This window comes from Falco punctatus (assembly GCF_963210335.1).
Source record: "Falco punctatus genome assembly, chromosome: 19".
Taxonomy (NCBI): Eukaryota; Metazoa; Chordata; class Aves; order Falconiformes; family Falconidae; genus Falco; species Falco punctatus.
The window spans coordinates 6,076,157-6,099,472 of record NC_137599.1 but is presented as its reverse complement, the minus strand read 5'-3'; the positions used below and the strand labels follow the sequence as shown (position 1 = coordinate 6,099,472).

The window sequence follows — 23,316 nt, the reverse complement described above, 5'->3', positions numbered from 1 at the left end:
GACGAGGGGCGGGGTGACCTTGGCCGTGGGAGGGGAGCGCGCGCGGGGGGGGAGGGGGGGGGGCGCGCCGGTGCCTCGCGCCGCCCCGTAGCCGGCCCGTGCCGCGGGGGATGCCGGGGGGTGTAGGCGGGAGCGGCCCGGTGAGAGCGGGAGCGGCGCGGATGGGCGGGGGGCGGCGGCAGGGTCACCCCCCCCCACCCCCCCTCACCCCCCCCAACCCCCCATCCATCCCGGGCACACCGTGCCGGGGTGGCCCCCGCGGGGCAGGCGGCACCGGCGGGCCCAGGGCCCAGGCCAGGCCTAGGCAGGCTTGGGGGCACCTCAGGGACCCCCCAGAGAGACCCCAGGGACTCCAGGCCCACTGCAGGGAGGCCCCGGAGAGAGAGAGACCCCAGGCCCACTCCAGGGGGGCCCTAGAGAGAGAGACCCCAGGCCTGCTCCAGGGGGGCCCCAGAGAGAGAGACCCCAGGCCCGCTCCAGGGAGACCCTGGGACCACTACAGGGAGCCCCCAGGCCTGCTCCAGGGGGGCCCCGGGCAGTCCCAGCACCAGCCCCAGGGAGGCCAGGGCTCCTCAGGGCAGCCTGGCTGCTCCAGTGACCCCCATGTTGAGACCCCCAGGACGTCCTCTGCCAGGTCAGCCTGGAGCACCCATCGGTGGGCAGCCCCTCAGCAGGCAGCCCTGCACCGCCATCCCTGCTGCGGCACCACTGGGACCCTCTGAGCTGCGGGGGTGGGGTGAGAAGATAGAGAGTCCCTCGCAGGCAAGCTGCCGGTGACGAGCGGCTCCCTGAAGCTGTGCCAGCACAGGCATCAAGCACCGGGGCGCCTGTCCCTCGGGATCACGCCGAGAGTGGGAGCTGGCCGCAGCGTGACACCACCCCAGGGAGCCACCTCACACCTCACACCCCCTTCCTGGGATCGCTGCCCCTCAGTCGGACTCTGTGCTGTGGACTGAGCAATAACGCTCCCTCTTTGCCCCCAGCCCGGCAGGATGGATGCCCTGCACACCACCGGGATCCGCTTCGCAGAGGCACTGCAGTCTGGGCCACCCTGGCTGGAAAAGTTCTGGATCTCCGTGACCTCCCTGGCTGATCCCAAATGCGTCTTCACCATCTGCTTCCCTATTGCCTATTTTCTTGACCGCAAGGTGGGAGTGTCGGTGCTGTGGATTGGCCTGGTGTCAGAGTGGCTCAACGTGGTCCTCAAATGGTGAGGGGAGAGCCGGGAGTCACAGGGTCCCTGTCACACCTGGTGACACCCCAAGGGCTGAGCGGTAGCGTGTTCACAGTAGCAGAAATACAACCACGGGCTCTGCTCGGCGGGCAGAGACACGTGCTGCTCCTTGCCTGCGCGTTTCTGCAGGTCATCCGAGCCGTAGTAACACATCTGCCAGGGATTCATGGCAGAAAAAAGCCCGGGAGCCGTAAGAACTGGCAGGGATCCTGCCCTCCTGCTGCCGGCTTCAGCCCTTGGGCCCACTGGGGTGGGCAGCAAAGGTGCTGGGCCACATTTGGGCGTTCACCGCTCTGTGGTTTCTCTCCCCACCAGGTTCTTGTTTGGGGAGCGCCCTTTCTGGTGGGTTCACGAGTCGGGGCTCACCAGTAAGCAACTGGTCACGCTGCGCCAATTCCCTGTCTCCTGTGAAACTGGACCAGGTGAGTTACAGATGAAAGCTTTTCTTTGCGTCTCCGGCAGGCCCCGGGACCCCTAGGGAAGGGCTGCAGGAGCTGGGAGGCCCCACCCGGATGCGAGCGCTTTGGCTGGAGGCTGCTGCCAGGCTGGCAGGACGCGCTAAGGGGAAAGCCATCCATCAGCCAGCGCCTCGCAGCAAAGCAAACGAGCGAGCGGCGGGGAGCGGGCCGGGCGCCACGGCTGCTGGCATGGCGCACGAGGCACAGATGGCTCCAGGGCCAGGAAACCCACAGGAGAGTCTGCCAGCCGCGGGCACCAGGGCACCTTGCTCGCCCAGTCTGCCTGGCCTCCCCTGCCCACGGAGCCCGCATCCCTGCCTGTTTTTTTGGGCGGGTGATCATCATCCCCAGGCAGCAGCTTGTTCCATCCTCATCCTCTAGCCAAGCTCCCCGCACCGGCGGTGGCTGGCAGCCAGGAGGGAGTGTAGGGTTCTGGCGGGGCTGTCCAGCCGCGAGGGTTAGACCCAGCAGATGTGTCCCCAGCTCTCCCGGGGGACCTTGGGCATTCGCCGTGTTGGGACATGCTCCCCCCAACCCACCGTGTCAAGCGTCCTGTGCTTCCTCTTTGCAGGGAGCCCCTCCGGCCACTGCATGATCACGGGGGCAGCCCTCTGGCCGCTTGTCACTGCTCTGACAGAGCTGGCATCCAGACAGTCCAGGAGGTGAGTCCCAGAACGGGGAAGCTGGCGCTTGGAAATCTCCAGAGAACTTTTGGGAAGAGGGAGGTGTGATGTGGGACCCTTCCTCAGCAGGCAGCAGCCACGGGGGCGGTGGGAAGGATGTCTTCCCCTCCCAGCAGAGCAGCTCCTGGGGAACATAGCTCTACCCTGACAGCTCTGCCTGCTGTAGCAACAGGCTGCAAAACTCTGGAGACCCTCATAAAGCCCCCTCCCACCCCACCAAGGTGCTTTTTTTTGCCTTTTTCACCTGTGCTTTACTCATTCCTCCTGCCAAGCGGGGCCAGCCCTGCCCTGCCTGGCACAACACACTCAGGAGCACTAAGCTGGACCCAGTGGCTGCCTCCCGGCTGCTGACCCTCCCCTTGCCTTCCAGCCTGGTGGTGAAGCTGGCCCCCTTTGGTGCCTACACTCTGCTGCTGCTGGCCGTGGGGCTCTCACGCGTCTTCATCTTGGCCCACTTCCCCCATCAGGTGGTCTGTGGCACCCTGGCAGGTGAGCGGGGGAACATGCGGTCCCTCCACCCGGAGCCCAACACCTGCCCTGGGCCAGGGTATTTTGGGCTGCTTCCTCGTCCCTTGAGCCGCCCCCATCCGTCCCAGAACCCCAGCCTGCCTGTCCTCACCATCCAGGGGCAGCCCTGGGCTGGGGGCTGCAGGCTCGCACCCCGGCCACCCGCAGCCCGGGCTTCTTCGTGGCTGCTGCGCTGGCCCTGCTGCTCAGCTCCCTCGCCCTGCACAGCCTGGTGATCGCCGCCGGCATCGACATTGACTGGTGAGTGCCTGGCTGCGGGGGCTAACCCCAGGGATCTGCCCCCTAGGCTGGCAGGGGGCTAGCCCCAGAGCTCTGCCCCCCAACCCCTCTCCCCCTGCCACAGGTCCATCCACTTGGCCACCAAATGGTGCTCCAACCCCACCTGGCTCCGCCTTGACACCCGGCCCTTTGCCTCCATCTGCCGTGACACCGGCAGTGCCCTGGGGCTGGGGCTGGCCGCCGGCTTCCCCCTGCAGCAGGGTGAGCAGCTGGACCCCTGGCAGCGTGTGGCCAGTGCCATGCTGGCCTTGGTAGCCATGCAGGGCCTGCACCAGCTGCTGCAGCCCACGGATGTGACCCTGTGGTACAGCACCAGCTTCCTCAAGTACGCCACCGGGCCCTGGCTGGTGGCATCTCTCCTGCCCCGGCTCGTCCTCTCGCTTAGCCGCCCGCAGGGCTCCCCCCACACTGATTAGGGGTCCCCACCATGTCCTGGTGGGTTCCATGCCCTCCTGGCTGTGCCCATTGCAGGTGGCTTCTGGCCTGAGCGGCCACCAGCTTCACAGCAGAAGGGCACCCGCATCACCTCCTTAGGACCACAGGCCAGTTTAACCCTTGCTGTGCTAACAGCACTGCTGCCCCCCTGGGAAGTGGGACCCCTCAGCACGGGGCAGGTGGGGGGCAGAGCTGGGGGTGCCCCATGCCCAGCAGGTCTGGGGACACAGCACGGGGACATCCCCAGCCTTGGGGTCCCTGACAAATGGCACCACCTTCCACTCCCCCACTCTGCCCCCTTCCAGCTGCCCCAGTTCTCCCAGTTTGGTTTCCCCCGCTGGCACAGGAAGGGGAAGGCGCTGGGATCCCCCACGCCGGATCCCCACCGTAGTGCCCTGGCTGGAAGGGCCACCCTGTTTCTAACCAAATAAAGGCACCGTTACCAACCTGCCAGCCCCAAGTTCTTCAGAGAGGGGGGACACAGGCTGGGCTGGGGACCCCCGGGGAGGGCAGCGCCTGGGCTGGGGGGTGATGGGGTGGATGGAGCCCCCGCTGCTGGCTGGATGGCAAAGGGCTGCCCTGTTGCTGCAGGTGGGAAAACTGAGGCACACAGGGCAACCACAAAGCCCTGGGAATGTCTGTCCTGCTCTGACAGGTTCAGGAAAGGGGACACAGAGCTCCAGCACTCCCACTTACTCCCCCCGGGCCCCCCCCAAAATGCAGCGGGGCGCCACCGGGTATTGCCAGAAACAGTTTTATTTATACAAGGACGAACATCGGTAACATCTTACAAAATACTCAACTGAAAACCATATCAAGAGCGCGCGAGCGGGCGTCGGACAGACAGAAAAGAAACCGAGGCAGGGCTGGGGGGGAACAGGGCAGGGGGACACGGACACCAGCCCAAAGCAAGACGGCCTCACTGCTGGGGGGCCGGCACCCCTCGCCCCCCCCGGGAGGTGGTTGGTTTCTAGGTGAGGTGTTTCTCCCTCCTGGGATAGGGGGCTGTGGGCTGTGACCCACCCACTACGAAAGGGGAGGGACGGGAAGGGTCCTGGGCTGCCACTGCCACCCAACAGAGCCCCACCTTGGGGACAAGGTGTTGTCCTTAGCGTTGGGGACAACCGGGCTGGGGTCACCCCCAGTGACACCCCTTTCCTCCTTCCCCACCTGTTGCTCTGAGCCGGGGTCCCCCTCCAGGGCCGCAGGAGGTGACAGGGCACATGCGCATCCCCATCTCTGCCACCACCCTCCTGATTTGGGGATGCCCCGCAGCCAACCCAAACCCCCAGGAATAACTTAAAACACGAAGCGCTGTCCCCATCCTCCCCCTCCGCCCCGGGACCCACCCATTAAAAAAATACTATTAAATAATACATCTGTAATAAAATTATATACCTTTGTTTTGTGTGGGGTTTTTTTCTCTCCCTCTTTTAAAGCTAAGATCGCTCCAAGTCCCCTCTGGCTGGTGAAGTAACAGGAAAATCAAGTGGGTTTTTTTCCTCTTTTTTTTTTTTTTTTTTTTTTTTTGTGTGTGTGTGTCTTTTTTCCTTTTTTTCTCCTCTCTTTTTAAGAACAAAGTTTTATCCCAATGGTGGTGCTGGGATCCATCACCCATTGACCCAGGGTGACAAAGGGACAGGGACGGGGCTTGTCCCCTATGTCTTGCGTCCCACTCTGATACAGGGATGTCAAAGGGGGGAAAAGACAAAAGAAAAAAAATCCCAAAAAATCACAGGGAAATTAAGGCATTAAAAAAAAAAAAAAAAAGATTTAATTAAAGGCACAAATATTTCCCATCGCCTTTCCCTGGGGGACGGACGGACGGACACTGGAGCTGGGGAGGGAACAAGTGGGAGGGGGGGAGGGGGAAAAAAAAAAAAAAAAGAGAGAGAAAAGAAGAAAAAAAAAATCTTAGGGGAAAAAAAAAAAAAAAGAGGAGCCGCTGCGGGCCCGGGGGGCGGGGGGGCGGGTAGGCAGCGATGGGAAAACCCAACGGATGGACAGACGGACGGAGGGACGGACAGAGGGGGCGGGAGTGCTGGTGGAACTGATGCTTCACAAGAGACACAACCGCAAACACTGCGTGGAGCTGGGGTCCAACGGGACGGGGGGGTGGTATTTTTTTGTGATTTTCTCCTCTTTTTAATAGAAAAAGAAAATATTTTCTTCTTTTTTCTGTTTTCCTCCTGGTTTCTTCCATTTCAGTTGTTTGGGTGGTTTTTTTTGTTTGTTTTTTTTTTTTTTTTTCCCCCTTTATGTGTTGGGTTTTTTTTTTTCTTTTAAATGTGATTTTTGTGTGTGTGTTTCTCTTCTCTTCTTGGTGTTTCTTCTTCAGAAACAGAAAAAAAACCTCAGCTGGGGGATGGCAGGTCACAGCGCCGGCTCAGCCTCCATCGGCTCCTCCGCCGGCCTGGCCAGGGGCAGAGGGGGGCATGAGGGCGCCGGACCCCCGGCAGGGAAACTGAGGCAGCGACACCAGCAGCTCAGTGGCCACAGTGGCCTCCAGCCCCCCAACCCCACTCCCAGTTGTCCTTGGGGTGGGACATGTGTCCATCAACCCCCCCCAAACACGTGTGGCTGCACACACGGCCCAGGGGACACGTATCCCCACTAAGGACACGCGTGGCTGCACACATGGCCCAGGGGACACGCATCATCCCCTTAAGGACACGCATGGCTCCATGCACAGCCCAGGGGACACGCATCCTCCCACCAGGGACACGCGTGGCTGCACGCACAGCCCAGAGGACACGCATCATCCCCTTAAGGACACGCGTGGCTCCGTGCACAGCCCAGGGGACACGCATCCTCCCACCAGGGACACACGTGGCTGCACACACAGCCCAGGGGACACGCATCCTCCCACCAGGGACACGCGTGGCTCCGTGCACAGCCCAGGGGACACACATCCTCCCACCAGGGACACGCGTGGCTCCGTGCACAGCCCAGGGGACACGCATCCTCCCACCAGGGACATGCGTGGCTGCACACACAGCCCAGGGGACACGCATCATCCCCTTAAGGACACGCGTGGCTCTGTGCACAGCCCAGGGGACACGCATCCTCCCCCCCCTCCAAGGACATGTGTGGCTGCACGCAGAGCCAGGGCCACCCTGGGGCCATACCTGGGCTGGGGGTTGGCACCCCCCTGCTCGGCGCCCACCGAGAGCAGGGCCATGGCTGTCACCGTCTCAGCCTCCTCCGCCTCCCCCTTCTGCGCCTCCAGCAGCGAGCAGCCCACCGCCGCCGCGAAGCGCTTCACCGAGCCCCAGTGCTTGCCTGCGGGCAGCCGCAGCGCTGGGCACCCCGGACCCCCACGGCAGGGACAGCCTGGGGACCCGTGGGACCCCCTGGGCAGGGGGCACTGCACGGGACCCCCTGCTGTCACCCACAGCCAGGACAGCCCCGGGACCCCCATGGTGCGGACAACCCTGAGCACCTCCATGACAGGGACAACTGGGGGACCCATGGGACCCCCAAGGCAGGGGCAGCCCCAGGGAGCCTTCCCGTTCCCCCCCAAGGCGGGGGCAGCCCCAGGGACCCCTCCCCCCAAGGCAGGGACAGCCCCAGGGACCCCTCCGGTTCCCCCCTAAGGCGGGGGCAGCCCCCCAGGATCCCAGTGACAGCACTGGAGACTCCTCCAGCTCCCTCTCAGGGCAGGGACAGACCCACTGGGGTCCCTCGATGGCGAGGACAGCCCTGTGGACCCCTCTATGTGTCCCACCCCCCCAACAGAATCAGCCCTGGGGACTCTCTCCCATGTCCCCAGGGGCAGGGGCAGCCGCAGGGACACCCCAGCAGGGCCCGTGTCTCCCCTCCCCGGCTGCAGGTTCTCACTCTGGATCTCTATGACCTTCTCCAGGGTGGCCACCGCATTCACATTTGGCTTCTGCTGTAGGAGGGATGGATCCAGGGGCTCCAGCTGGTGGGGGCACACACACACAGCACCATCAAGACCCCCAAACCTGCCACCAGCATCCCCCAAACCCCCCCACCAAGAGCAGGGCCAGGATTGGAACCCCCCCTCATCAACCCAGGGGAAACTGAGGCACGACGCAGGGTGTGCACCTCAGCACAGCCCTGCACCCTGGGGTGGCCGAGGGGATTCCCACGGGTGGGGGGTCCCCACAGGTGACCCCCGTACCTCCAGGCCGAGCAGAGCGGAGACGCAGGCCTCCGAGGCGTCACAGATGGCTGTCAGGTCATGCCCCCCCTCCAGCGCCAGCACAACCCGGCCCCCCGCCAGCATCATCAGCTGCTTTGTCAAGTGGCCAAAACCTGGGGGACACCAAGTGGGGGGGTGACAACGGCTCATCCAGGGTCTGTGTCCCCCCCCCCGGGCACACCCCCAGGCCCCACTCACATTTGGCGGTGACGGAGTAGCCACCGAGTGGGGAGAGGTGACCCTCGACAGCGTCGAAGCCAGCCGAGACCAGCACCATGTCCGGGGAGAACTCGTTGGCGATGGGCATCACCACGGTCCTGGGGGGCAGAGGGTCAGGGCTGACCACAGGGACCCCCCCAGGATGCAGGGACACCCCCCCCCCCAGGACAAAAGGATCCCCTAGAGGCATGGGGGACAGCTCCCTCCCCCAGAACACAGGGACTTCATCACCAAGGGTGCAGAGACCCCCAACCCAAGGGCATGGGGACCCTCCCAGGACATGGGGATCCCCAAGGGCATGGGCACCCCCTCAGGACACAGGGACACCCCCAGGAGTGCAACCCCCCCCACCTAAGGCACAGGGACACGGTCAGGACACAGGGATCCCCACAAGAGCGTGGGGACCCTCCCCAGGGGTGTGGGGACCCCTCCCAGGACACAGAAACTCCTCCCTGGACCCAAGACCCCCACCGCCCCCGCAAGATGCCCACCTGAAGGCAGTGAGATACTCCACGTCCCCGATGGGGGGGTCGACGCCACCGGTCCAGGCGATGTTGATGTTGTAGCCCACTCCCATCCCGCTGCCCACCTGGGCACAGCCAAGGGTGACCCCCACCGCTGCAGCCAGCGGAGGGGGGAGGGGAGAAGGGCAGAACAGGATGCAGGGTGACCCCCTCCCTCCTGCCCCCCTGCCCCGGTACCTCCTCGGGCGCCCCACTGCCTGGGAAGAAGTTGCCATCATCATAGCGGTGCAGGGAGATGTAGAGGACGTCGGGGTCGCTGTAGAAGGCTTGCTGGGTGCCGTTCCCATGGTGGATGTCCTGCCGGGGCACCAGCGGCATCACAGACCCCCCACCCATCCCACGGGGTCCCCATCACCCGGGGGGAGTCCCCACCCCCCTCCTGGGGGGCCTTACCCAGTCCACGATGAGGATCCTGCCCACGCTGAGCTTCTGCTGGAGCAGTTTGGCCGAGATGGCCACCGAGTTGAAGAAGCAGAAGCCCCTGGGGACAGGGCACAGGGTCAGCCACAGGGGCACCCAGGTCACCACTGACCCTCCCTCACCACCCCATGGTGGGCAGGGGCCCACCAGCACAGCCCCCCCGCAGCCCCCCACTCACATGGCTGTGGACTCCTCTGCGTGGTGTCCTGGGGGGCGGATGACGGCAAAGCCATTCTGTGGGGACACAGAGGGACATGTGTGGCATGGGGACACGGACGCCTGGGGTGAGCGTGCAGGGGAGCAGCACACATGGAAATACACACAAACACAGTGCCAACACATGCAAGCGTGCACATGTGCCATCACGTACACCTCTGCAAGCGGGCACACATCAGAGCACACATGCGAGCACACAAGGGCTGTCCTTCCCCCCCCAGGGGAGCATGCGTGCAAGTGCACACCGCCTGCGAGTGTGCATGCGAGTGCACACCACGTGAGTTTGCTCGAGGACCACACACAGACAGGTAAGCGTGCACAACAGTGGCGCACACATGCAAACTTGCACAGAGCCCCCCGCACCCCCAGGTGAGCATGCACGAGAACACTGCACGTGTGCAAAAATGCACAAGGACCACCATGCACGCCCAGGTAAGCACACGTGCTTGAGCACCAACACACCCGCAGGTAAGTGCACAAGCCAAGCTTGCACAGGGGCCATCGCACGTCCTGGTAAGCACGCGTGAGGACAGTGCACACACACACAAGCGTGTGCGAGGATCATCACACCCTCAGGTAAGCGCGTATAGACACCTGGGGCAGCGTGCACACAGTGGTGCACACCCAGGGCAGCGTGCACACCCAGGGCAGCGTGCACACGGCAGTGCACACCCAGGGCAGCGTGCACATGGCAGTGCACACCCGGGGCAGTGTGCACACCCAGGGCAGCGTGCACACCCAGGGCAGCGTGCACACGGCAGTGCACACCCAGGGCAGCGTGCACATGGCAGTGCACACCCAGGGCAGCGTGCACATGGCAGTGCACACCCGGGGCAGTGTGCACACCCAGGGCAGCGTGCACACGGCAGTGTACACCCAGGGCAGCGTGCACATGGCAGTGCACACCCAGGGCAGCGTGCACACCCGGGCAGGCAGGTGGCCTGTGCCAGCCTGCCCCGCTCACCTTGATCTCTCCGGCAGCCACCTTGAAGGCCAGCTCCACCAGGCAGCCCACCGCCATGCGCACAGCACTGGACGAGTGCATCTCATTCCACACCGTGTCACTGTCCACCTGCAGCCGGGGACACACACACACACAATCAGCAGGGCCACAGTGGCCCGGGGGCCCCTCCCCCCCGCCACCATACACTCACCCCGATGCCCCCGCACGGCAGCACCGTGTACATCTTCTGGCTGATGGGACCTGATGGGGCAGAGCGTGCCGTGCCGGGGTGGGGGCTGGTGGGGACAGTGTCCCCCCCCACATGCTCCAGAAGGGGACCCAGGCATGTGGGCACCCCCCACCCCCAGCCAGCACCTACCGAGGAGCTTCTTGCTGTCGAGCTTCTGACGGTTGAGGGGGCTGGTGCCATAGAGCAGCGTGTGATGCTCCGAATGCACCGTCTGGATCTCCTCTAGTGTCGCCTTCCTGCCCCGGATACGCTGGGGAAGGGGACAGAGGGGTGAGCCCCCCAAGCCAGGCAGGGGACCCCCAGGACGTGGGGTGCCTCACCTCGCACTTGCCAAGGAGGCCAGTCTCCTGCAGGCGGGACCAGATGCTCTGGATGCGGCCGGCGTGCTCCGGGTGGATGTTGGTGTTCCCGCAGGTGCACTGGTGCTTCAGCATGAACGTGTCGTACACCACGCCTGCACCGGGCAGCGACAGCGGCATGCCTGGGACCGGACCCCCGGGACCCCCACCCCGCCCTGCACCGGGGATCCCATGGGACACAGGGAACCCCACAGGAGAGGGGGACCCTGTGGGACATGGGCACCGCTGGGCACACCAAGGGATGGGGCACCCCAGGGGACAGGGGGATCCCATGGAATAGGGGGACCCCTGGGCACCCCAAGGGATTAGGAACCCCAGGGGAAAGGGGGATCCCGATGGCACCCTAAGGGATGGGGAATCCCATGGGATACGGGGACCCCTGGGCACACCGAGGGATGGGACACCCCGTGGGATGGGGATCCCATGGAATAGGGGGACCCCTGGGCACCCCAGGGGACACAGGCACCCCTAAGCCCACCAAGCGATAGGGCAACGTGCTCGCCCCAGGACAACCCCCCTGTGCCATGTCCCCCCCCAGCCTGTACCTGTGGTGAAGAGGTGCTTTGGGGGCCCGTCGGGCGCAGGGGGCTTGATGCCGGCACTGGCGGGGGACGACTGGGTGCGGGCGAGGGCTGGGTGGGGCAGCGCCAGGATGCCCAAGGAGGGGGCAGGATACAGCTGCAGCTGCGCCTCGGGGAACACCTGGGGGTCCCAGCCCCCCCCCCCACCATCAACCCCAGCCCATCGCCCTGCATGAGCCACAGCCGCGTCCCGCTTGGGGAGGGGGTGGCCACGTCCGAAGTCGAGGTTGGAGAGGGGGGGAGGGATGAATCACGGCGGGGGCCGGGGGGGCCGCGGTGCGGGGGTGGTGGAGCCAGGAGGCCGGGGAAGGGGGGGGGGATGGGGATGAGTCACCAGCCCCTCCGAGTCATCACTGCGGCAGCATGGGGGGGGGGGCAGGCCCCCAAAAAGCTGGGGGGGGGGCGGGCACAGCTGGCCACGGAGCAGGAGATGGGGTGCAAGGGCGAGGGATGCAGACACGCCTGCAAAGGATGCGCGTGCAGAGGGGACGCTCGTGCACAGCGTGCTTGTGCAAGAGGTGCCTGTGCAAAAGATGTGCATGCGAAGTGGGATGCTCGTGCACAGGATGGTTGTGCAAAGGACGGTTGTGCAGGAGTCTGGGGCGGAGCCATTCAGGGAACTGGTGATATCTGGGACCCCCCCCACAGGTCCATGGGGCCCCCCAAGGCCTCACCTGTTTGTAGGTGACGCCCAGCTCAGCAACATCGGGGACCCCGGGGACCTCAGCCTCGTCCCCACTGTCACCTGGCTCGTCGCAGGGCACCCCGCAGCCCTCGGGATCCTGCAGCCGCTCCGGGGGGTCCCCGGCATCCGCGGAGATGAGGGCAAGGGGGGCACCGGGGGACACCCCATCCCCCGGCGGGGGCGACTGCTGCTCTGTCAGCTCCTCCTCCGTCTCCTCGGGGTGGGTGGGGGGCTGCCGCGCCAGCTCCCCCGGCTTGGGGAGCAGCTGGGGGGGTGGGGTGGGCAGTAGGTGTGGGGGGGCCAAACTGACCCCCAAACCCACCAAAACCCCTGCAGCCAGCCCCACATGCCCACCCCACACCCACAGCTACCCCACATCCCCCCCACAGTATCCGCCCGTATAGACCCCATGCCCCACAGCCACTCTATATCCACCCCCCACCCTGTACCCACCCCAAAACCCCACATCCCCCCCATGGCCCCCCCAGTATCCACCCCATCCCCACCCCGTGGTCCACAGCCACTCTATATCCACCCCCCACCCCATCCCCACCCCATAACCCCCCCACACCCTCCCCATATATGCCCCACGGGTGCCCAATGCCCAACCCACACCCTCCAGTCCCTCTCCCAGCCCCACAGCTGCCCCATGCCCGCCCCACACTCGCTCTCCCAGCCCCACGGCAGCCCCAGCCCCCACCTTGCCCAGCTGGACCTGCTGCTTGTCGAGGAAGTGGTGCTGGAGGGCGCCGTGGGGCAGGGCGCCGTGGGGCAGCGCCTGGGGGCTCTGGGGCAGGGGGGACGACTGCGTGCGGCTGAGGGGCCGGTGCCGTGGCAGCTTGCTCACCGTGCGCACGCTGCCCGCACGCTCCCCCGTCACCAGCGGCGACTGCCCGTGCAGTGGCACTGCGGGAACCGGTGTCAGCGCAGCACCCCGGGACCCCCGGGACCCCCACCAGGGCAGCGGTGCCAGGGGGTGCTGCAAGCAGGGGACGCCGAGGCAGAGCAGGGGACCCACCGGCAATGAGGGTGCTCTGCTGCCGCGCTTGCTCCAGCAGCAGGACGTGCTGCAGCAGGGACGCGGGGCCGGCGGGGGGGTCCCCCTCCAGGGCCACCCCCAGCAGGCAGCCCGGGATGGACGAAGTGCTCAGGAACTTCCCGCTGAGGGCGGCCCCGGGACGCAGCGTGGCCACCGCCGGGCGCTCGGCCTCCACCTGCTGCGGGGACAGCTTGGGGGACGCCTGTGGGGACGGAGGACGGCGCTGTGCCCCCTCAGCCCTCGGCGGCCAGGCGCACCCACCCAGTGTGAGGTGACACCCCCACCCAGCCCTGTGCCCCCCAGTCTGGGAGCAGCCCAAACTGGAGAGCCTGGGGTGCTGCCAGCCCTCCCCCTGCATGATGCGGTTTCTCTCCCGTGGGGAAACTGAGGCACAAACCCATGAGGGGGCATATGGGGGGGGGGGGGGGGGGCACCCAGGGCTCCTGGCTTGGAACCCCCCTCTCCTGCCCAACAATCAACCCATGGGCATGGGGTCCCCTGGGGGGCACTGGGTCCCCACGCCAAGCCTCTGAGGTGCTGGGTCCCCAGGCCAGCCCTGCAGGATGTCAGGTCCTTGTGCCACCCCCCGCGGGGTCCCCACATCACCTCTATGGGGTTCAGGTCCCCGTGCCATCCTGCATGGGGTCCTCACATCCCTCCACAGGGTCCCAGATCCCCATGCCACTCCCCCCGTGGGGTCCCCACATCCCCCCTATGGGGTTCAGGTCCCCATGGCACCCCACATGGGGTCCCCACATCCCCCCACAGGGTCTCAGGTCCCTTTGCCACCCCTCGTGGTGTCCCCACATCCCCCCATGGGGCCCCAGGTCCCTGTGCCACCCCCCAGGGCGCAGGGTCCCCACACCAAGCGCTGGCCCCGCTCACGTTGAGGTGGGAGTTGGTGACGGTGACAGTGGCCTGCAGCCCCAGGGAGATGTTGGGCAGGGACGGGGACGTGTAGAGGCTGAGCTGGCTGGTGCCGTCCAGGGTGAGGGCTCGGTGCTGGGGCAGGAGCTGCTGTGGGGCAGGGGGACACGGCACTGACACGCTATGAACATGCACATGCGTGTGCCAAGACACACCAGGGACATGCATGAGCTGCAGTCCTGGGAGCACACGCGGGGTGCATGCACCTGAGCACACACGTGCACCCAGACACGTGACCCAGCACACACCTGAGCAAACCGACAGCGCATGGCTGAAGCACACGCGTGCACCCTGAGCACTCACAGCACACACCTCAACACGTGTGCACCCGACATGCTCACAGCACACACCCGCACACACATGTGCGCCCTGAGCACGCTGACAGCACACGCCCCGCACACGCGTGCACCACCCCCGGCAGCTCCTACCTCAGCGTGGATGTTGGGGACGGAGCCGGTGAAGCCGTTCTCAGCGATGGCGCTGTGGGAGCTGTTGGGGGAGCTGGGCCCAGAGCCCGGGGCGCTGCTGCACACTGAGGACACTGCAGGGCCAGCAGGTGTCACGGGGGCTGCTGCCGCCACCCCCAGCCCTGCCTCAGTTTCCCCTGCCAAGGTGCACGGCCACAGGAGGGACAGGGCAGCCTGCACCGGAGTGTGTGCATGCACGTGCAAGGGTGTGCAAACGCACAAGCACATGTGGTGCACAAGCATGCACGGTGCACAAGCACACAAGTGCAGCACAAGCATACACAAGCACGTGTTATGCAAGCATGTATATGTACAAGTATGTGCGTGCACTCACATTACAAGCCTGTATACGCACACACGTGCACACCGCACAGATGTGCAGCAGCCCACATGTGCACACGTAGCACAAGCACGCACATAAATGTGTACAGTACAAACACATACATGCACAAGCACACGAACAGGTTGTACAAGCACACATACACACATGCACACTCACACTGCGCAAGCATGTATATGCACAAGCACATGTGCACACAATAAAACCACGTATGCATGCACAGCACAAACACGCATGCACACAAGCATGTTATACCAGCATGTGGATGCACAAGCACCTACGTGCACAGCAGCGCACACCCGGCAGCCAGCGGGGAGTGGACACAGGGTGCTGGCCGGAGGCTGCCACCGCTGCACAGGAACCACCCGGGGATTTGGGGAAACTGAGGCAGGTGGCAGCCCAGCCCGCCCGCGGCGCCCCCCGCTCACCCGTGATCTCGATGGCTCGTTTCTTGAAGGTGCTGATGACGGTGCCGTCCTTCCTCCGCAGCAGCGGGCTGCTCCGCCGCTCCGCCACCTTCTGTTTTAACCGCGAGCGCACTTTCAGGTTGGGTTCGGAGGCTGCGGGGGGGGGGCGGGGGCGGAGGGGGGGGAACCCGGGAAGCAGCATTAGCCCCGGCACGGCTCTGGCAGCCCCCCGGCAGCCCCCCTCCCGCGGGCGCTCCCGCACCCACCGGTTTTGCGGAGCGGGAAGTCATCCCGGCCGTCGTAGGTGCCGAGGAGGGGCAGTTTGTAGGAGGGGGGGGTCCCCGGGCTGCCGCTCTGGGGGGGGGAACTCTGGTCCAACGAGGTGTGGTGAGCCCTGGGGGGGGGCGAAGGCGGCAGAGAAGACCCCGCTAGGATGCCTGGGTCCCCCCCCGGCCCAGTTTGAGGGGGAGGCTGTCTAGGTTTGGGGGGGACCTACCAACATTTGGGGTGCTGGGGGAGGGAATGGTTGGGGGGGCCGGTGCCCGGCTCCTTCGTCTTGCTGAGCAGGAACTCCTGCAGCTTCAGCTTCACCTCCGTGCTGGCGATGGCGCCTGGGGGGGGACACGGTGGGGGCGGCAGCAGGGGCACAGCACCCGCACCCCCTCCCCAGGAGCCTATTGCCCCCCAGCCCCGCACGTGCCCCCCACTCACTCTCACGGCTCTTGTCCTTGGTGCGCAGGGCGTGCAGCTGCTCCAGGCGCTGCTGCTGCTCCAGGGCCTCCTGCCGCTCCCGCTGCCGCTGCTGCTCCAGCTCCTGCTGCCGGCGGGCAGCCAGCACTTCCTGCTGCTGCTGCGGGACAGAGCCGGGGGGGCTTGGGGACGGACACCCCCCACCTCCCACCCCCTCCACGGAGCAGGCCCTGAGGGGTCTGCGCCACCCTGCCCTCCCCCGACACAGCTCCGGCAGCCCAAGGACCATCCATGGTGCCCCACAGCTCCATCGCCCCCAGTGGCTCCATCGCCCCTGACCAGTGATGCCCCACGGCTCCATCACTCCCGGTCAGTGATGCCCCCAATCTCCTCCCCCACTCAACAGGCTCCATCACCCCTAATCCCTCCCCATCACTGTGCAGAGGTGATGCCCTCCAGCTCCAACACCCTTACACTGTCTCTTATGGTTCCATCACCCCAAGACAGGTGATGCCCCACGCTCCATCACCCCCCCCCCCCATTTCCCTCCTAAGGCTCTATTACCTCAGACTGGCAATACCCCACATCTCCATCACCCCCAACAGCTCCATCACCCCAGACTGGTGATGCCCCCCCGGCTCCATCACCCCAGACTGGTGATGCCCCCCCGGCTCCATCACCCCAGACAGGCAACACCCCCAACAGCTCCATCACCCCCAATCTCTATGCAGCAGCTCCATCACCCGACAGGCAATGTCCCCCATCTCCATCATCCCAGACATGCAATGCCCCACAGCTCCATCACCCCCAACAACTCCACCACCCCCAGTCTCCACCCAATGGCTCCATCACCCCAGACAGGCGACACCCCACAGCTCCATCCCCCTCCACCAGCGACACCCCCCCCCAGTGGCTCCACTGCCCGCAGCCCACCTTGAGGTGCTTCTGGAGCTGGACCTCGTGCTGGCGGGTGAGGTGCTCATGCTGCTTCTGGAACTCGGCGAAGAGCAGCTGCTTCTGGAGCTGCTGCTGCTGCTTGAGGGCCAGCAGCTCCCGCTGCAGCTGCCGCTCCCGCGCCGCCGCGTCCAGCCCTGGCCCCCGGCACTCCCCGCACGCCTCCGCTGGCCCCTCCACCCCTGCGGGCACCAGCCAGCCTTAGGGGTGCTCAGGGGGGTCCCAGGGATGGGAGGGAGCTGGGACCGGGCAGAGGGACAGCTGGGGCACACGTAGGGGGCAGTTTGGGGGTGTCCCAGGCGCAGAGGGGAGCTGGGGCATGCTCAGGGGGCAGGCTGAGCAATCCCAGAGCCAGGGGGCTGTTGGGGGAGGGGGGGGGAGCTGCTGGGTGTGTGTCAGGGATGAGCCCCTCCCATGAGGACCCTGGGGGCTCCCACTAGCTCCGGGCACACCGGATCAGCCCTATGCCTCAGTTTCCCTCCCCCAGTTGAAGCACAGCCCCCCCCCCCCAAACTGAGCATCTGTAACATGCAACAACTAGCCAGAGGGCTGCTGGGGTGGGGGCACACCGACACACACGCCCCCCAACATCCCCCCCTAAAGCCCTGACTCGGGGATGGGCACAAACCCCCAAGCCTCCAAAGAAAACAGGGAGGGGACAGACACAGCTCCCCCCCCCCCCCCCGCAGCAAAGGGCAGGGGGAGGGAACCCAGGCGTGCGGGGCCCTGCCCCCCCGGGAGGGGGGTACGGCAGCTGGGGGGGCCCATCTCCACGCAAACAGGAAAGCGGGGGCGGGGGGCACGCGCTGCAAGCTAATGCGCCCACCCCCTCCCCCCCCTGCACCGCACCACTCGTAGCTGCACATCGGGCACTGACGTGTGCCCGGCACGGACCCGCAGACGTCACCAAGCCACGGGGGTCCAGCACCCCCCGCTCTGCCACCCCCCCCCCCCGGTCCTGTCCCAGCCCCCTAAAAAACCCCACTCACCCCTTCCCAGTACCACGCAGTGCTCCCCAGTGCCAATCAGCTCCCCCCAGTACAACCCAGCCCCCTAAGCCAGGTAGCACCAATCTCCCCAGTATGCACCAGTGCCCCCAGTGCCAAGCAGCCCCCCCTCATCATCCCAATCCACCCCCGGGCAGGGGTAGTTCTCCTGGAGGGGGGGGAAGCACACTGGGGTGCTCCTGCAGCCCCCCAGGACTTACAGCCCCCCCCAGTTTGGGGGGTAACAAAACCACCCGCGGGGGGGGGGGGCGGGGGGGGGGCAATGTGGGGGGGAGCGGCGAGCAGCACCCGGGAGGGGCTAAAATAGCCCCGGAGGGGCCAGGGCAGGAGCCGGCCCAGCCCTGGCCAAACCTGCACTTAGGGGCTCAGAAGTGGCTTTGGGCTGGCAAGGGGCCAGGGCCACCACCCGACCCGGCCGGGCCACCACCCTGCCGGGGGGGCCACCAGCCTGCGGCCCCCCGCCACCCCCCGGGAGAAATGGGGCTGCTTAACCCCTGGGTGCCCACGGACCCACCAAAGCAAAGGGCCCCCAGGGCGGCACAGGGGCTCCCTCTGCGCCCGTCCCCAGCACGGGGCAGGCCAGGGTGGGCAGCACCGCCACGGCTGGCCCCCCCCCCCCTTACACCCAGCCCTTTACACACACTTGTGCACGGAGATCAGCTCTCCCCATTGCACACCCGTGCAAAGACAGCCAACCCCGCACACGCTGGTGCAAGGAGGACTGGCCCCTTCGCACACTTCCCCGAGGAGAGCAGATCCCCCCCTTGCACACCTGTGCAAGGAGCCCAGCGCTCCCCTTGCACACCACACACGGAGCCCAGCGCTCCCCTTGCACACCCGTGCAAGGAACCCAGCACTCCCCTTGCACACCCACACACGGAGCCCAGCACTCCCTTGCACACCTGTGCAAGGAGCCCAGCGCTCCCCTTGCACACCCGTGCAAGGACAGCCAACCCTGTGCACGTCAGTGCAAGGAGGGCTGGCCCCTTTGCACACCTTCGTGTGAGGAAAGCGGCTCCCCCTCTTGCACACTTGTGCCAGGGCATGCACCCCCCCGCACCACGCCACACTCGACCCCTCCGTGCCAGACCCCAGCCGCCTTTCTGCACTCGTCGTCCCCCCTGTGCCACCACAGCAGCACCCACCCCCCAAAACCACCCCAGAGCCAGCGGGGAGCCCCTGCCCTGGTGGGGAGACACTGCAACCCCCCCGGCACAGCAGGAGCTAAAAACCCCCAGCGGGTGCCCCACCGCCATGGGGCTGGGGACCAGGGTGCCCCCCCAGGGATGGCACACCCCAAAACCCATGGGGGGGGACACACTGCTGGGGGCTCTCAGGGCCGCATCCAGCCTAGAGCACTACGGGTGTCACCAGCATGATGCGGGGGGGGGGGGGGGGGGGGGCACATCCCCAGTGCATCCCCCCTGACATGCCCCAGCCCCCCGGCAAGGGAGAGCACCGGTGGGGACACACACAGCCAAAACCTCCCAGCGCTCCGGGACACTTGGGGAACACGACTGGTGGTGGCGGGATGCTGCCAGGTTTAGGAGGGGGGTGGTGGTCCAGGACCCCCCCCAGCACTCACCTGGGGCAGGGAGCGCAGCATGGAGCTGGGCACGGGACAGGAGCTCCAGCGAGGGCTCACGGCTGGACCCCCCCTCTGCGGAGAGACAGCCACTGCTGCTGTAAACGGGCTGCAGCATCGCAGGGGGCCCTGGGGCACGTGTGTGTGTCACCCCCCCCGTGGCGGGGGGAGCCGTGGGCCAGGGGTCACCAAGCATCCCTGGAATTAGGGGCAAGGGAAGCGGATGTGGCCCCCCCAGCCCGGGTAGGGTAGGGTGGCCCCCCCTCCCACCCCCCGCCAGACTTTTTTCTCTGACATCTGGAAATAGCCATGCACGGGAGGAGCCGCTATAAATAGGGCAGCGTGCCGGGGGGAGCCACGCCGGGGGGGAGCCACGCCGGGGGGGAGCCACGCCGGGGGGGAGCCACGCCGGCTCCCGTGGGACAGAGCATGACACGTGTGTGTGTGTCTGTGCACGCGTGTGTGTGTGTGTGTCCCGTGACACAGCCCCCTCCAGGGGACACGCAAAAGGCCACCCACCCAGCTGCACCCCCAAACTGCCCCTGGGGGCTGAGGGGGAGGGGCTGCTCCTGCACGGAGGGACCGGGGGGCCTGCAGCTGGGCCGGCATCCCCGCGACCCCCCCCAAGGCACCCCAGCCTGTCCCTGGCGAGCCCCTAATTGCAGGGGACGTTAATCCGCATCAGCGCCGCTGGGAATAAAATCCAGGTTACGTGGAGGGGGATTAGCCCCACTCCGGGAAAGTGAAGGCAAGCAGCCCCCACACACCCCCGAGACCCCCCGGGCAGGAGCCTCCATGGGGACAGGGTCCCCAGCACAGGTGCCGACTCAGCACATTTTCTGCCGGATCAGTGACCTGAAGCAGCTCAGCAGGGCTGGGGGTGATGATGGGCTGAAGTGGGGGACCCCCCAGCTCTGGGGGATGGGGGGACCCCCCCCACCCCTCTGGCCACGCGTAACCCCCCGCTGGCAGCAGCCATGTTTATTTACCAGCATCTTAATCCCAAGCCGAGACTTTTAATAGCCAAGATATTTATGGGCTGTCCCCCTGCCAGCCCCCTGCCCCCCCCCGGGGTGCTTTGGGGCTTGACGTCAGCCCAGCTATTTCTGGTGCCGCCAGCGGGCAGGAGGCCACGGGAACGAGCCCTCCTGGCTGCTGGACCCCCAACACAGGCAGCCCCCGGCAGGGCAGCCCCAGCCAGAGGTGGCGGCACATCTGTGGGATGGGGGAGGACACCCCCAGGCACCCGAGGGGGGATGGAGGGGAGGTGGGTGCCTGCACCCCCAGGGATGGTACCGCCACCCGCGCGATGCCGGAGGATGCTGGGCTCCTGCAGGACCCCCCAGTGCATCCCAGCTTTGGGGTGAGCGGGGAAAGGGGGGCCAGCAGCGAGCGGGGTGGGAAGGCACAGAGCACCCTAAGGGTGACTGGGGACCCCTGGGCATTGGGGTGCCCCCTGCCACGTCCCTGTGACAGATGCAGCCCCGGGGATGCCCAGCTGCGACCTGGCCAGCTCATCCCAGCAGCCCAAGGGCCTCGTCCCATGGAAGCGTCTCCCAGGGGCCCCCGAAGCCCCCCAGGCTCAGCCCCAGAGCCACAGCCGGGAGGGGACCCCGAGGAAATCACGGCGGGGATGGGCAGAGGCAGCCGGGCCGTGTCCCCGTGCCACCACGCCGCGTGCCAGCCCCGTGCCAGGCACGGCCGGGCACCGCTCCAGCCCCGCGGCCGCTCCAAAAATACCGGCGGGCAGCACGGGGGGCGAGCGGCACGGGGGGCTGGGGACAGAGGGGACACGTACCCCCCCGCCTGAACCACCAGCGAGCACCCAGCTCTGTCCCACAGGATGGGGAGCTCTGCCCACACCCCCTGCCTCAGCTGCCCCCCCCCGGCGCACCCCGCAGGCAGCCAGGGGTCCCCATGCCCAGATGCTGCCGGAATTCCCAGCGGGCTCATTACCGGGCAGCTGTGACGAGGAGCCAGCGGCAGCCGACGCAGGCGCAGCCCTTGCATCACCCGTCACCCCTGCATGGCACCTTGGGGCACCTGGCACAGTGGGGTGTGACCCCTGCCCCAGTGTCCCCCCGGGATGCCGGGAGTCCAGGGTGGCTGGGGACAGCTCAGGGGTCCCGGCACGGTGCCATCGCCGCTCCGCACACCCGTCTCACTGTGACACCCACGTGGGTGCTCAGGAGCCGCGGCACCGTGGCAGGTGCCGTGGTGGGTCAGATGCCGCTGTGACACGCAGGTCCCCATCCCTCCGACACCCAACGGGTGCTGGGGAGTGGAGCAGGGGGTCCAGAGCCATGGCAGGGACCCGACCCCCGTACAGGTGGGACGCGGCTGCACCTGGGGTGGGATGCGATGCCCAGGACAGGGCAGGGTGCCTGGTGGGGTGCAGCCCCCCAGCCCGGTGTCCCCCAGTCTCACCTGTGTCGCTCTGGGGGTCCATGGTGGCTGACAGGTGACAGCGGTGCAGGGGGGGGTGCAGAGAGGCAGGTGTCCGGAGATGCCGTCAGCGCCGGCCGAGGCACTGGGGCTGTGCCCGCACCGCCCAGGAGCCCTGCAGGACCAAGCAGCCTCGTCAGCACCCCTGTCCCCCATCCTGCCCCGGCCCCCCCAGCGAGAACCCCCCACAGCACCAACCGGAGGGGCCCGGGCCGCTCAGAACCACGAGCTTCCCTGAGCCGAGGGCCAGATCCGGCACCACCGTCTGTTTCACCCCCAGCCCATCAGCAGCCGCCGGCAGGATGCGGCCCTGCTCCCCGCCGCTACCCCCGGGAAAAGGGGGACCCAGGGGTCTGCGGGGCACCCACAGTGGGGACCCGGGGTGGGGGCGCAGAGGAGGCCGGGGGGGCTGACAGCGTTACACAAGGCTCTGCAGAGAAAGGGGGGAGGGCACAGACGTGGAACCCGGGGGGGGGGGGCGGGGGGCAGCGGGCAAGTGCAGCCCCCAGGACCCCCCTGCGGTGCCACCCCACAGGGACACGGGTGGTCAGGCCCACCCCACGGGGGGGCGATGCGTGTGCTCACAGCGGGGCTGGCCCAGCGCCCCCCTCCCCCGGCGCTGCAGCCCCTTGGGGCACCCCCGAGGCAGGGGTCGGCAGGGCCACGCGGGGGGGCCACATCCATCTGCCCAGCGGCGCGGCGGCCCCGGCGGGGCGGCGGGCGGAGCGTTACGGGCAGAGCCGAGCCCGCCGCGGTGCAACGGTCCCCCCCGCTGCAACCGGCCCGCGCTGCGGGGCCCCCGCCGCGCTGGCGCACGGGCCCCCCCGGCGCGCCCCCCCGCGCTGCACGGGCCCCTCCCCCAGCATCGCACCGCGCAAGCCCCACTGCACGGCGCCCCCCCGCCCCCTCCCCAGGCTGCAGCCCCCCCGCCATGCACGGCACCCCCCGCCACCACCCCGCTGCACCGACCGCCCCCCCCCCCCGCTGCACCGCGCCGCCGCCGCTCCCCCCACCCGCATCGCCCGGTGCCCCCCCGCCATTGCACGCCCCCCCTCCCATTGCACGGCCCCCCCGCCATTGCACGGCCCCGGTACCTGCGCGGTGCCCGGCCGCGCCGCCCCGCGCGCGCCCCGCCGCCCCTCCATCTTTGCAGCGGGGCCCCGCCCGCCCCGACAACAACATTCGGTGACGTCACTCGCCGTCACGTGACGGAACCCTGCGCTAAAAATAGCTTCGCTCCCTCCCTCTCCCCCGGGGGCGGGGCGCGGCTGGGTTGGGGGGGCGCCTTAAAGGGGCCGCGTGGGGCGGGTGTGTAATGACACGCGTGGGGGGGGCCGGCGCTGGTGTGCAACGGCGCGTCTGAGCGTGCACCGCGTGCTGGTGTGCAAAGGCGTGTGTGAGCGTGCATCATGTGCGTGTGCAACGGCACATGTGAGCATGCACCGCGTGCATCACGTGCTGGTGTGCAATGGC

The 23,316-nt window shown here is 67.1% G+C and overlaps 2 protein-coding genes across 10 annotated transcripts; one reads left to right on the top strand and one right to left on the bottom strand.

Annotated features, from left to right (window-relative positions):
* Window positions 1-32: 32 nt before the first annotated feature.
* G6PC3 (glucose-6-phosphatase catalytic subunit 3) lies at window positions 33-4,065 on the top strand. Of its 2 annotated transcripts, none has more exons than XM_080369634.1 (7): window positions 33-140; window positions 984-1,210; window positions 1,550-1,656; window positions 2,264-2,354; window positions 2,746-2,864; window positions 2,972-3,143; window positions 3,247-4,065. In XM_080369634.1, exons 1-7 carry the CDS (start codon window positions 111-113, stop codon window positions 3,596-3,598), a joined length of 1,098 nt encoding a protein of 365 aa, XP_080225760.1. In that variant the 5' UTR covers window positions 33-110; the 3' UTR covers window positions 3,599-4,065. The 2 variants fall into 2 exon arrangements, with proteins under 2 accessions (XP_080225760.1, XP_080225761.1); XM_080369635.1 differs by having other exon boundaries at window positions 35-140; window positions 3,002-3,143.
* Window positions 4,066-4,355: 290 nt separating this feature from the next.
* HDAC5 (histone deacetylase 5) lies at window positions 4,356-23,063 on the bottom strand. Of its 8 annotated transcripts, XM_080369559.1 has the most exons (27): window positions 22,938-23,063; window positions 21,826-21,958; window positions 19,399-19,596; window positions 16,786-16,988; window positions 15,874-16,012; window positions 15,659-15,773; window positions 15,429-15,556; window positions 15,184-15,315; window positions 14,377-14,489; window positions 13,907-14,038; window positions 13,001-13,223; window positions 12,683-12,888; window positions 11,972-12,247; window positions 11,262-11,418; window positions 10,678-10,811; window positions 10,487-10,607; window positions 10,319-10,368; window positions 10,129-10,236; window positions 9,127-9,182; window positions 8,922-9,009; window positions 8,706-8,825; window positions 8,496-8,593; window positions 7,984-8,102; window positions 7,765-7,898; window positions 7,458-7,542; window positions 6,746-6,899; window positions 4,356-6,030 (listed from the first exon to the last, which is right to left on the bottom strand). In XM_080369559.1, the coding sequence occupies exons 2-27, from the start codon at window positions 21,845-21,847 to the stop codon at window positions 5,991-5,993; spliced, it is 3,351 nt and encodes a 1,116-aa protein (XP_080225685.1). In that variant the 5' UTR covers window positions 21,848-21,958; window positions 22,938-23,063; the 3' UTR covers window positions 4,356-5,990. The 8 variants fall into 8 exon arrangements, with proteins under 8 accessions (XP_080225685.1, XP_080225680.1, XP_080225683.1 ...); XM_080369554.1 differs by lacking the exon at window positions 4,356-6,030 and having other exon boundaries at window positions 6,763-7,542; XM_080369557.1 differs by lacking the exon at window positions 4,356-6,030 and having other exon boundaries at window positions 6,763-7,542; window positions 13,001-13,199.
* Between the last annotated feature and the right edge of the window lie 253 nt (window positions 23,064-23,316).

Excerpts from the sequence above, each read along its gene's own strand:
- G6PC3 (XM_080369634.1), top strand. The coding sequence starts at position 111 with ATGCCGGGGGGTGTAGGCGGGAGCGGCCCG. Across the intron at positions 1,657-2,263 it reads CTCCTGTGAAACTGGACCAG|GGAGCCCCTCCGGCCACTGC; the intron begins GTGAGTTACAGA and ends TCCTCTTTGCAG. Across the intron at positions 2,355-2,745 it reads GCATCCAGACAGTCCAGGAG|CCTGGTGGTGAAGCTGGCCC; the intron begins GTGAGTCCCAGA and ends CTTGCCTTCCAG.
- HDAC5 (XM_080369554.1), bottom strand. The coding sequence starts at position 21,847 with ATGGACCCCCAGAGCGACACAG. Across the intron at positions 14,490-15,183 it reads ACGAGCCATCGAGATCACGG|TGTCCTCAGTGTGCAGCAGC; the intron begins GTGAGCGGGGGG and ends CTGGCCCTGCAG. Across the intron at positions 9,183-10,128 it reads TGGCTGCCGGAGAGATCAAG|AATGGCTTTGCCGTCATCCG; the intron begins GTGAGCGGGGCA and ends GTGTCCCCACAG.